This window comes from Morone saxatilis, unplaced genomic scaffold (assembly GCF_004916995.1).
Source record: "Morone saxatilis isolate NCDOM2014 unplaced genomic scaffold, NCSU_SB_2.0 Contig20, whole genome shotgun sequence".
Lineage (NCBI taxonomy): Eukaryota > Metazoa > Chordata > Actinopteri > Moronidae > Morone > Morone saxatilis.
Genome location: NW_023339763.1, coordinates 19,662,016 through 19,675,827, shown reverse-complemented (window position 1 = coordinate 19,675,827; position 13,812 = coordinate 19,662,016). Strand labels below are relative to the sequence as shown.

Here is a 13,812-nt window from a genome sequence, read left to right as displayed (position 1 = left end):
CCCTTTCCTGTCTGTCTCCAGCTGTCCCTATCAAAATAAAGCCAATAAAAAGGCCAAAAAGAAACTTTGAAAAAACCCAATGGATTAATCAGGACAAAAAAGCATCAGATTGATCAATAATAAAAAGAATCATTAGTTGCAGACGCAGTTGTAAAAGTGGTGAGGCATGTTCAGTATACCAGTATTAAGCATTCATCTTCAGTCTATCATTTTAATCACATGGTATTTTCTTAATATTGTGAAATGATATATTGTATGTATTATATGTTTAATTAACAAAAACTTTCTCCATAACTTTTTTTCTCAAGCTGGGAGCTGATGGTTCCAGTTATATTCTCTCTTGTTACACAGCCCAATGTAGACAACTTGACATGTGATTTTCCATACGTATAAAGAATTTGTGATATATTTTGATATCAGAAGAATGCCTTTAGTAAATGTTACATTGTTTTTGTTGACCAGCCCTGTAGAGCAGCATTCATGTTTATTTAGCTGTTTTCCTTCAGTGCAGCCCAAGTTTAGTTCTGTGTTTCGTATTTCTGTAAGTTCATTTTTGAAGCTCAGTTTTCCACTTTCTTTGTCTGTTTCCCACCAAGCAGACAACACAGGCCCCTGCTTTCTCTCTCTCCCTTTACCCCGGTCCCTCCTCCAGCACAGTGTGGGGGTGTCGATTGCTGTGCTCTGTAGAGACCCCAATTAGCAGGACTAGCAGGCCTCCTGAAGGTCACTCCCAGAGCTTTGGTGTGAGAACAGAGGAGGGCTGGGTCAGTCAGGAGCAGCTCTGAGAGTGACAGGATTGAACTCTCAGCCGGGCCCTGGAGTTCTCACACAATAACCACACTTTCTTAACTGCAACAGCACTTTGCATATTCTCCATTTTTGCATTGCATAGTGTTGGCAAAAAGTGGCTCAGGATTTTGTTAAAGGTCAAGTGTTCTCGGCGGACTGTCATAGTATACTGTGACCATATCTGAGAGATCCATTTGTCATTAGCTCCAAAGTCCCCTACTTCATCAGCCCGTGTCTGGTGTCGACTATCTCGGCCTGATTGATGGCTCTGTCCTTATTGCAGGGAACGAGGGTCGATGGCAAAAAATTTGCTGCTGGGTGCATTAATGCTGTGCTCAATGGCATAGACCTTTGAGCATGCCTCATCAGTCTTGAATCATTGGACGGCCGCAGGAGATCTCTGAGCGGGCATGATGCAAGAAAGCAAGAGAGAGAAAGAGCAATAGGAAAAGAAGCTTTTATCATCCGGGCCAACTCTATTACTCATATGACTCTATCTCACTGGTACAGGCTAGAAGAGATTGATCTAAGCTTTATCCATTCTAGGCCGCACACAAAATTTGTTAAAATCTTTTAGTACTAAACTAATTGAGGGCTGCAGCAGCCAGTTCTCAGATCAGACCTTAACCACAGCAAAATATTTGGCAGGGTATTGTTTATTATTGTCTGTAATCTATCTGAGTCATACGATAAATGAGCTCTGGAATCAATAGTGGAACAAAATGTTTTCCGGTTTCCTTTTCCTTGAATGAAAGAAGTCAAAGTTTCCAAATGTTACATGTTGTCTAAACATAAGCAGCTATACAAAATGATTTGTTCAAAGAATAAGTTACAGAGGTAACAAATCTGATCAAACATTTGATGCTAGTGTTTGGTACTTGAATCTTTTCGATACTCAATTGCAAAATAAACACATTTTAGTCCAAGGCCTTGGACTAAAAAGTGTTGAAGTTGGATGGAGTTCGCTCCCCAGCTGTGGGGAAATGCAGAATGTAATCTAAATCTCTAAAATGCACACAAAGCTGCTCAATCAGTTATTTAATGATCATAAAATAGTGCTGTGGTTGTTATGTGACATATGGCTTGTTTGCTTTGGTCCTGTGGTGATTTGTTTTTGTATATTAAACCAGTACCTGTGTAGGAGTGAAAATTCCGGTGCCATGACAACACCGGTACACACCAACAATATGTGTCACAGTCAGACAGGCAGACAGACGGGGGGCCCTGCGAGCCTGGGAGGGCCAGATGTTCCCATGCAGACACAGAGGTGAGATGTTTGCCATGCCGGGCCTGTGTTTGCCTGGCTCTCCACGGAGTCACCAGCTGGCTCTCAGCGCCCTGAGCCGGTGTCTGCAGGGGAAAGAACAGTGGGCTGAGAGGCTCTCACACATACACAGAAGATGAAGGAGAGACCACAAATGTCTTGTGTGTCGCCAGAGGCAAAAAGAACACATCTCACACAACCCTGTCCGGTGGAGAAAGATCTCTTTTATTCTTCGGCTGCTCTGTAGATGCGAGAGGGACTCGTTTGGTCTCGCTGGAGGCCAGACTGAATGTCAGAGCTGCCATGGAGGCGGCTGACCTTACCAGCCTTCCATAGACACAGGATGGAGACGGGTCAGCTTTTATCGAACATGTACACAGCAGGGTTTGGAATCGGCATTTAGACATTTGTTTTTGACTTGTATGGCTGCACTTCTCAATGCAGCAGAATATTTTCACCTGTTTAGTTCTGTTCATCGCATAAGTTCAGAGCCACCAGTATTTCAGGAATCCTTACTAACTGAACCAATGTGCTTATCTTAGTGAGAGCTTTTGCTTTTGCCTGCATTAAAAAGACTTGACATATTTTTCGTCTGAAAAATTATGCGCCAGAAGCTTTATTAAACAACAACAATAACAAATTAAACAGGGTATAAAGATGAAGCTCTGGTTTACCAAAAGTACTTTGGAGGTCTGCGTGTAGCCCAGAGTTATTACAGGATCTAAATTCTTAAAACCAATGGTATTTTTATAGATGTAGACACAGCTCACACTTTCATTATATCACAAGTCACGAACTTAAGGTGTTTTAACCAAAAGCATGGGAGCAATGTGTCAGCAATAAATAAGAAGACTAATGGTGAACTTGATCATATTTATAATGCAGAATAGTAAATGGGTTGAATTGTTTGAGTGAGTCTTCCTGCAGAGTTGGACCAGGCATGAGTCTAATTAGGGTTTTTCTTTATGTGTGTGTGAATTGGTATATATACAGCTCATAGGCAGAGAGGCCAGTTAGTATAATGGCACAGTGGATAAATCTCTCACAGCAGGCCTGTGTAACACTGGAAGCTGTTTTTGTGCGTTAAGCCCTTTTAGGATGATTTGTGAGAGTCAGCGCTCTGCCTAGCAGAGCTGCTCTGACCCCCCTCTTAAATCAGCCTTGCTGCGCTCGCTAACAGGCCAGGGCTGGTTAATGCTGGGTCAATAATATGGGTCTGGGTGGGACATACGCACAGAGACTTAACTTTTTTCTCTGTTAAACACAGCGTACATGTCAATAAGAAGACGCTGGAAATACTAGAGGAGGTCATTATTCCTGCAGAGGAAAATCACTGGTGTACATGTAGGTTTGCCTGTGTAGTTTCCTATGCATGTACATATATATGTGTGTATATGTGAAAGAGAGAGAGAGACACACACACACACACACAGACAGAGAGATGGGGGAACAGCTGCATTGATTTGGTTTTGTTTGCTGAGTACTCGGAGCAGAAATGTAAGCCGTGGGAACACCTGGAGAGAGGGGAAAATGGGAGAAGAGGTGGTGGTGGTGTCAGCTCTGCTATTGGCTCTGTACCAAGCATACATGCACGCACACACACACACCTCTGCTGTGTGAGGGCAGCCTGGGATCCCAATCAGCAGCACTTAACAAAGCTTTCCTCTTTCTCCCTTTAATCGCAGGCTCAATTTGTCACTGGGGTGTCCAATTTCTGATAAGCGCTTTGACTGAGAACGGCGAGGTGGGTGTGGGGAAGAACACAAAATGGATGCACCTGCTAACAAATGAAATCAAACCACTCCATCTTCATTTCCCCTTTTTCCACCAGCTGGAACAATGCTGCCGCGCTTTAGCTCTCAGAACATTGAGTTATTTCCCCCTAACCATGGAGAAGGCCTGACTGACTTACAGTCAAATAGTTAGAACACGTTCAGAAATCTGCTTTTAAACCTCTGATGGACAACTGGGCCCCATTTCTGTTTCAGACCTGAAGTGAAGTCTAGAAGCCTGATGGCATAATTTCCACTCAGCCACAGTGTATTTTCAGAACAATTATTTTTTACAAGTTGGGTAACATCAACAGATTTGTTCCCAGAAATACAAAGCTCTTGTAATTTTTTGCCTACGGAGCAGTACAAGTAATATTTGATACAAAGTCATTTCGATAGATAAGTTCAACACAGGCTTGTCTCTTTTTCAGGTTTCTTCATCTCACCTGTGCCACAGCTATGTAATTTATAACTGAGCATTCACACAAGCAAGACACTTGAAAAGCCAGCTGCCTGAAGATTTGTATCACTGCACATACTTACACACACAGAGACAGATTTATGGGAGTTCAGTATCTGTCTATCTCTATTGTTCTAACCATGTCATCATAGTCCTGTACCAAACCCCCAGTCCTGGCATCTGACGCAGAGGCATGTGACTCAACACATTGTTGTCTGGTGTGATATGTAAAGATAACACCGATGTGGTGGCACCACTGAAGAGATGAAAGGAGCAGTGTTGCTGAGCGACATCTCTGAGTTGTGTGATCTGATGGTTACCAGAAGGCTGAAGATTCCCCAGAAGATAAAGGTTTTCTTCCACTTTTCTTCCATGGTACTTCCTTGCATTCCTGTGCTTCTCACTGTTTCTCCACTGTTTTCACCGTTTTCATATCCACTGCACCAAGCTAGCATAGTTTGACTCTACAGATGGAAATATTGGTATTTTGGTCAATCAGTCAGTCCACCACTTTGGTTCACATCACAACAACAATTGCCATGATTGCAATTTTGTCTAGACATTCCCAGACTTTGGTGATCCCTGGATTTTTTATCTAGCACTACTAACAGATGAAAGATTTTGTTTATCTAGTGAAATATTTACTTGATAGATTTCCAAATTTTGATGTGATCTTTAGTGATCCCAGGCTGTTCCACTAGCACCACTAGCCGGTTCACATTTGTGCTTTAAAGTGAAATGTCTCAACAATTATTTGATAGATTTCCATGAAATTTGGTACAAGTATTCATTATGAAGTGACAACCCCGTAACTTCTCATCTAGTGCCATCACAGGGTCAAATGTTTAACTTGCCAAATTATTTGGTTTATCACCAAAGGATACCTGCATAGGTAATGACATTTTCCCTCAGCCTCAGCTGTACTTTGTGTTTAGTGCTAATTAGGAAATGTTAGCATGCTAAACTAGGATGGTGAACCTGCTAAACAGCATCACTATTGTGAGCAAGGTAGCTTGCTGATGTTAGCATTTAGCTGGAATAAGAACGGGCCCAGTCCCTCAACACTGTCACAGATGATTTTAGAATAGCCTCTGATTAATATGACTAATTCCATGTCTTAATCATTAATTAGTGTGAGATGTATTAAGAGTGTGAGTAAATTAAATCCATCTCTACAGCTGCTTTCATGAGATCTTTGCTTTTCTTTTACTACATGTCAGATGTTTTTTTTCCCTCAAGTGGTTTAAAGCTGTCATGTCTGAGAGTAGGCTGGCTTATTCCTCATTGAGGCATGCCCAGCTTCTGGCTGCACTCTGGATGGATTTGCAGCAGATAAATAAATAACTAGGCTGGCACCCCTCACTTTGGATCCCCTCTGTTTTGGCAGGCCATCCACACTGCATTTTCTATCAGGTGTAAACATGTCTGTCAAACAGCACAGCCAGGGGCCCCGACATTTTGGCATTCATGACGCCATGCATGCGGCACTGCCAGCCCATTCTGTCTGCCCACCTGACCTTGGCCAGGCTTGACATGACTGAGCACACTTAGCTCTACCTTCCACATTTGTAGAGCTCTTTGGGAAGCCAAGTGGGCTTAAGTGGCTGTTAGTGAAACTGACTCTAAGTTGAAGAATGGACCTTGGCTGGCTTGTCCCCGCAGCTCTGACATGGTGGACGGGTAATGGCCATGACATAGCTCTGGCAAAGATAGCCAGGCCAGACCAGGACACTCACTGCTCGATATCTTCTCATCCTCTCATCTCGCCACCTTTACTGTCATCTTCTCCACAGTGAGGAGCATGGACTCGATCCAAGAGGCCACATTGCTCTAAACTATCCAATGTAAAGACAAGAGTGGAGGAATGAGGTCAGTGATAAAAAGAGGCATTTTCTTCCTTTTCTTAGTTTCATGGTACACAGCACCTCTAAGAGCCTGTGTTCTCATTGTGAAACCAACTTTCTGTATCTGACACGTATGCAAAGATTTAGTCGATCCAGCTGTGGACTATGCATTATTCTAGGGGCATGCTGTCTCTCTCCGCTCCATATCCACCATCTCACCTCAGGGAACTGTCACTTTTTCATCAGTTAGTTACTGAGCGTTCATACAGCCTCCCAGTTGTTTCACAGACCCCTCCCTCCCTCCAAAGAAGAGTAGTTTCAAGTAGCTGTCGTCCTCTCTCCCACACTACTGCAGCAGTTTCCTTGTTTGACAGTTTTATCCCTGACACCCCGAACTTGGAAACCACTATTTTACAGACTCTCAATTTGTGTGCGAGTTTGGGTTTGGGTTGGTTGTCTTCTCAGTGTTTTCACCTTCACTATCATGGCCGTCTCCCACTCTCTCGCCCTTTCTCTTTTGGTATGAGATAACAGTCCGGGTTGATGAGGGGTCTCTGCTGACTGAAAAAGCAAACGGCCCGTTCCAAATGCCTCAGGATGTGCTGGAATCATCAGGATCCATTGTGTGAGACCATGAACCAGCCTAACATGCCAGTGGCTCTCAGCTAGCAACAGAAATCCTTTTCTACCTCTGTTGTTTGTAAAGCCTGATGGGCTAATGAAGGCCACACTGATGTGTCATTTCTTCCTCTAACGTGCTTAAGAGCCAAGGCTTTTTCCCCTTTCTTTTGACAGAACAGTCTGGCTTGGTATTCAAGGGTAAAAGGCTGTTCTCCTCTTCCTGCTCCTTTTTCTTTCTTTACCTCCTATTCAGAGACTCAGCTTGCAAAGAAAAGTAATTTCACTCTCTCTGTCCCTGAGAGAATCAACACAGTGAAGTTGCATTGAATTTCTACTGCAACATTTTTTCTTGGCTCTATTTCAGACCCATAACCTGGGGGTAAACATGCAATTAAAATAACAGCAGCCTGCTTTCTCCTCCACTCCTCCTCTCCTTCAGCCGTTAGCACAAGCAATGTACAACATGGTGACTTGGTTCTCCTAATTGCTTTTGCTTTTAATTGGTATAGAAAAGCTGTTAATATTCAACCAGCAACCAAACATACTGTCTCACCTTGTTTTTTTTTCTTTATTGTTTTTCTTCACTAATATTTTTGTACGTGCCTCCTTCTAATGAGCTTATTTTTGGTGCGCAATCTTCGTTTTTCCTTATGCATTACTGCTGGTGGATATTTTAACAGATGATATTCTATGCAATTAGCCTGATGCAGTTCCCAAATTTCTAACAAATGCAGATCATAGTTGATGAGGAGGATATTGATCAAAGGATTCAGCATTACTGTAGTCAGCTGGTCTAATTTCCTAAATGGCTCCATCTATCCTGTTCCCTCTTCGCACTTTTCTTTTACTTTCAGATGGCTTTCTTTTTCTCCTTCCCCACGAGAAATGAAAAGAAAATATAGGTCAGCTTTTATGGGAGCAATTTGACACATGACACAAGCCATGCGCATCACTTGCTCAAGTCCTGCTTTGTCTGCTCGTCTTTATTTGTCTATAATGAAAGCCACACAGTTATGCGCACACTTTTATTACGGTTCTATAAGTAGCTGGTGGAGACTTGCCGAGTCACGGGGGCCCCCTAATACTCTGAGAACCCTGTGGTGTCTGTCTGCACGGGGCTGATAGTGTGAGACGCCTGGCTAAACTCCACCAAGCCAATCCCTGCTCCACAGGCCTGCCCAGCTGGCTCAGCTTGGCCTCCACAAACGCAACTCCGTTTCCACTCAGGACAGGAGGGGCTGTGTCTGTATATTACAAAGACTACTAAGTCATTGGGGTAGACACCTATTTGCTTGGATGGATGGATGGGTGGAGAGGCAAGCCCTATTCCAGGCCAGGCTAAAACCCTCGCACGGTGGTCAGAGGGCAATTAGGACTCAGCAGAAGCCAGCAGCCGAGCCAGTCACGTGCCGATTACGACCTGAGGAGAGGCATCTCCAACTTTAGTGAGCTCAGTCCCTGTCTGGTCTCAATACTCTATCAGGTGTAGTCATCCTGCTCCTGATACAAATAGTCCATGTGTTGAAAAAGCCTCTGTGGGGGCGGGTGCCTTTGTAGAAAGCGCCAGTGTTTGGCGTGTGATGTATATTTGAAGTCGCTGTGGCAGTGGTGCTGATACGCGAGTCAGTAGACGTCAGGCTTCTGTCTGTTGGGTTTCATCTCCTCCTGCTCTGAGCTGCAAAGCAGAGTGTCAGCTGGGGCATTACCATAGGCTGACCTTTGCTGCAGCACTCCCCACTGCACAGCTTTCTGACATTCAGGGGCGCTGTGGGGGAGACAGGAAGGGGGTGGGCTGATGGCCTGTTGGCTGTTTTTTGCCTGTAGTGTGTTGATGTGTGTGTTCTTAGAACAAATGAACTGACAGTTTATGCTGGTGTGTCCCCCCCGCATCATTTCACTCTCTTGCCACCGTTTCACTTTTGAAATCCCTAGCAAAGACACTGTTGTATTTGATATTTAGTTTTCCTCCACCCCAAACCTGCCTGTTGTCAAAGAGATTGCTGTTATCTTTGTGTGAAATCTTGGCACCCTGATAAATGAGAGAGAGTTGGAAATCTTGCCTGCTGACATCAAGGCGCTATGTACCTAAAATCCTTCCAAGGCCGAGGGAAAAGAATAACATATCAGGCCAATTAAAGTTAATGCATGGTGACACGGTGAATCGAGGGCAGGGATTGCTGCCATATGGCGGTCCAGGCTGTAAATCAGAAAGCGGGGGAAAGGGAGGGGGGTGAGGGGAGTGGGAGTCTGGGCAACAGAAAGGGTGACGCAGCATCAACGGCACAAAACGCCCCCAAATCCTCAGATCTGTCTCAAGACCGCAGCTCCGCCACCCACCAATCTCCCCCTCTACCCTTTTCTCCCTCCCCACCCCTGCCGCCCTGCCCCTGCGGCACCCCAAGGTGCAACGCTCTCAGGTATCTGTGTAGAACTGGCAGCTTCATTAAGGCTTGTTTTTTCTCCCCTCGCTGGGAGGATTTAAATGAGCTGTCATCCTGACCTTTTTGAGCTCCTGCTTTTTAAAGCAAGTTCAGCCCCCCCACCACCCCAAACGCGCCACCCGTCTTTCTCTCTTTCCACCTTTCTCTCTCGCTTTGTCACTCTTTCCTCCACTTGTCTCTTCTCCCTGCAGGGGGGAAGACACTTTTAAGCCATCACCCTGCGGCAGACAGGCATGCCAAGGTTGTTTTGTGGGTAATTGCCTCTCTCATAGACGCTGTTTGTCTGCGCACACTTGCCGCCCTCTTCTGATGCCACGCAGCAAAAGGGGAGGGCACGGGCTCTGTAGACTTAATTTGCTCCCTGACTGTTCTTCAGTGCTGATTAAGCAAGCATCTGTGGTGTTTTGAATACAGCAGTAAGCCAAGTGGAGCATGGCTAACGTTGTCTCCCTTTCTATTACATCAGGTTATTGCACAAAGTGGCAGGCATTTATTGGAGCTCTAGCCCTGTTTATTCATTTCTTTTCACCACATCCTGAGCCGGCTCCATTGTTTAATGTCTATAAAATAAAGGCCTCTTTTGAGGGTCTAGAGGACTGCAGTATCGATCAGAGACTCACTAACTTGTCAGCGCCAGGCCTCTCGAGTGTGTTCTTTTGGAGTGTACAGGAGTCATTAATTTCCTCTGCCATGGTCTGGTGGAGTCGGAGAGGTAAAGCGCAGGTAGCAGGGTCCAACTAGCTGACTTACATGCAGGGCGAAGAGGAGGTGGAGGAGGAGGAGGGAGGGACTGAGTCGATTTAAAGCTGCCAGCCCCTCAGGCCCAGTCTGCCCGTTTTACTTCAGCTGTTTGATGTTTAATTGAAGTTGTTATTGGCATCAAATGTCACCTTACCTGATGCTCCAGGTGTGAATCAGTTTCTAATTGAAAGGTAACTATGTTTCCCTCAGCCCTGTGCCTCCAGGGATCGGCCACAGAGTTCTATTAGTCTGGACCCAGCCTCTGTATCACCACGCACCATGTGCTGCCTTGCAGTTATGTCTGACTGCTGACCTCTCCCCCTCTCACTCTCACTCTCTCCTCTCTTTCTCTCTCTGCAGTGTGAGGAGAAGTGCGTGTCCCATGTTGCATTAGTGTCTGTGTGAAATGCTGGCCTGTCTGCCAGGGCCAGGTGACCTCCCCCTCCAGCTTCTCCCCCACACGCAGATGAACACTGGACTTCAGAAATGTAAGTACTGATCTCGGGACACACACACACACACACACACACACACACACACAATATTAACTACCACCACCATCCCACACAATAAACCAAGCTGTTACAATCCTGCTGCCCACCCCACGTCAGATGCCCATGCCAACCCTGGCCTGGTTCTTTTCTGCAGCTTTGTGTTAAAACCAGAAAGAGAGAGAGATTATTTTTGTGCTCCAGGACCAAAGATCTGTCTTCAAGGGAAATTAGGATGAACTGCGCCATTAATTTGCTGATGAACAGTGAACTGTCTCCCTCCTTCCCTCCCTCATAGCCCCTGAAGATCTGTCTGCCACATGAGTATGGTCCTGTGTGCGTACTACTTTTGCCACATTCATGTGTTAGATTTGACCGTCTCAGTTACTTTTCACCATCAGGAAGAGTCAGTCTCTGTCAGACTCGCAGACAGATTGCGGCTGAGTGGTTTTGCCCTGTTGATCTTGTAATGTGAGTGAATTTAAGACGCAATCTGCTGCCCCGGTTTAATAGCAGACTAGTCAGAGCTGGCCCAGTTAATTCAGTGTGTTTTAATTTCACAACTCAACTGCTGACAAACTTGGACTCTTTGCGGTGTGAGGGCAGTAGCACAAATGGAGAGCTGAAGTCAGCAATCACCAGTGAGAACTGATGCTAACTGGATCTGACCAGTGAGACTGAAGGAGATTAATGTATGACAAGTTGATCAATGGAAATGGTAACAATAAGTCTGTGTTGTTGTTCTGTTGTACCTTGTCTTTTTACCCTACAAACATTTTGAACTGAACTGCATGTTTTTAAATGCGTAAATAACCATTTATCACTTTTTAGATGCATTCAAATGTACATCCATTTTGTGATAATGTATGGTCTCAATGATGTCTGTCACACTTGACTGTGCATATACTACCATCGGTTTCTTTTTCTCTCCTGCAGGGAGCTTTTCACATATACCCAAAAGATCAATCACTTCCCAGACATTGATTATGGCCCATCCAGTCGGTCAGCTTTATTTATTCGATCATAAAAAAATCCTTGTCTCCTTTTCTTCCTGCCTGTTTCTGTGAGTGAAAACTCAGCCCCTGCTTGACCCATTTCTGCAGCAGTTTTTTCTTGTTGTAAAATGCTCCAGCTCATCAAGACTGTAATTTCAGAATCACAGTAATCAGCCAACCCCCAGGAGATCAGCGAGCGTGAGGGAGTCTGCTAAGTGCCAACGTCTGTTGCCTCACTCAGGCAGGCTTGTGACATGGTTCAGCCATCAGCTACACTGTTTCTCTGCTCTTCCTTTATGTGACACACTAAGGCACATCAGAGCATGAGGAGTTCAATTTGTTTTTCTGCCCAACGCTGTAATCCATTTTGGTGATGGAGCGTGCTTCACACAGCACGGCTGCTCCTAGAAGTGCAATTTCAATCTAGTTTTTTCCTCCTCGTCATTCTCTTATAATACTTTTCCTTTTCATCTGCTCTTCAAAGTATCATTAACAGACACGGTGGTACATCAAAAGCTGTGGAGCTGTTTTTCATTTAGACTAAACCATTTTTATCAAAGTGCCATAGGAAAAAACTGTCTACTAGCCCCTTTAGATCACCTTCTGCATGTCTGCAGTTTGTGCAGTTGTTGTGTTTCGAGCTGCCTGTGCGCTGCCACACACAGTCAGAACCAGGCCTCAGCCCTCAAGTAGCACTGCCGTCTCCCTCCTGGCTGTCCACAGGACTCTTCAGCCCCATCGTTTACCCAGCATGGAAGATCATTTGACAGCTTAACTTTATGAGAGATGTGCTTGACTGCTTTTAGGTGAAATTCATAGACTAGTTGTCACTTGAAATCTTTATTCAATACACAGACAAGTTCCCACTGAAAAAAAGGCTCAGACGGAGAGTTTACATAATTATTCCCATTTGCCTATTTTTGGGCTCTACTGTATCCTTACAGCTACTCCCTTCACTCTAATGGTGAGTTTTGTGTTACAGAATTGTCTTTGACACTTTCCCCTCCCCCTATTTTCACCAAGAACTCCAGATCATCAGGCTCGCCGTGCTCTGCGACCTCTCCTGCGGCTGAATCTGTGCATAGGAGAGTCATTTAAAGTTACGAGCTTGCAGGTTGCTGTCAGAGGCAAGGCCAGAGCAGCTGCTCTATTTATCATCAGGGAGTGACTGTGAACAGATGATGGCTGTGAAATGTAAAGGCTGTTGGAGGAGTAGATCAGGTACGCAAAGAGACACTGGGTCACAAATAAAACGGCTCATACTCCGGGCAGGATGACTCAAGTACCACAAAGTGGCCCTTGGTCCTCAGTTCTTTCAGGCAGAACAAACAGTGAGTACAGCTGGGCCACTCGGCTGATTTTCACATCTCAGTCCCTACTGAGATCAAAAGCATCCATCTTCTCTTCCTCTCCTTATAATATATTTCATTTTTCAAAGGCCTGTCAGCATGAGATACTCTGCTCAAATGTCTGTAAAAATGTAAGGAGGTGGCATCATGTGGGAAACCAAATTCACATGTCTAATTTGATGCTGAAGCTTCAGACCTAATTTCCTGCTCTTGTGTGAAAATTGCAATTTACAGCAGCATGAGCCCCTGCCCCCTGCTGCTTAAACCTTGTTCAATAAAAACAGTAGTTTGAATAAAAGAAACCCTAATTAGTGCCTGCTGACTTTGCACTTGTGTTCCAGCTAGCTAGCTAGCAGCGGGGTAATTAACGCATGGCCAGACTGGCCTCTTTCCCCTGTTCCCTTCCTGGGAACGAGCCTAGCTGGAGATCTGAGAGATGATATGCTCGCAGCCGCCTACAAACTTCACTCATATCCTCATTAACCCTCCCTTGATGCTTTAAGCTCTTCAACTAATCCAGGTTTCAGGTTAAGGTTGAAATGCTAATAAGCTACACTTGCTTACCAGGACACATAATCAACAGCTGCCAGAACCCTTAAACAGACGTAAACAGCAAGAGGTCGATTTTATCCACTGTTAGGGGAAGCTACTCTAAACAGTAATTTACCGATTTCATTACAAATTTTGCAGCAGTTCTGTTAAACTCATCAATTCATTCTGATTTGCTTTTTTTTTTTTATCCCAAAATGCCTGCCTAAGCTTTGTTAACAATGTATAATCCCTTTTCCAATTTAATGGATTGGTCAGTTTCCAGACATTGACATTGCTTTCTTTGCTACTTGCCTGAGTCTTACAACTTAAGTATAAGACTCATTACACAAGTGCCAGTGGCAAGGAAATAACAATGTGCACGGCTACATTCTGGCTGACGTTTTTCTTGCTAAATTTCTCAATCTAAAAGGAAATGAAAGCGATATTTCCGCTAAATAACAGTAAAGATCTATTTATATTAATTTATCATGCAGTTCAGGTATTATATAAAATG

General features: G+C 44.5%; 1 protein-coding gene across 3 annotated transcripts in view; it reads left to right on the top strand.

Annotated features, from left to right (window-relative positions):
- Positions 1 to 13,812, top strand: part of fam222ba (family with sequence similarity 222 member Ba) — a 28,856-nt gene that overhangs the window by 9,411 nt on the left and 5,633 nt on the right. For all 3 annotated transcript variants that reach the window (XM_035666799.1, XM_035666800.1, XM_035666801.1), the window contains exon 2: positions 10,293 to 10,420. In XM_035666799.1, the coding sequence (XP_035522692.1) occupies positions 10,339 to 10,420 (82 nt within the window). In that variant the 5' untranslated portion in view covers positions 10,293 to 10,338. The remainder of the gene's footprint in view (positions 1 to 10,292; positions 10,421 to 13,812) is intronic.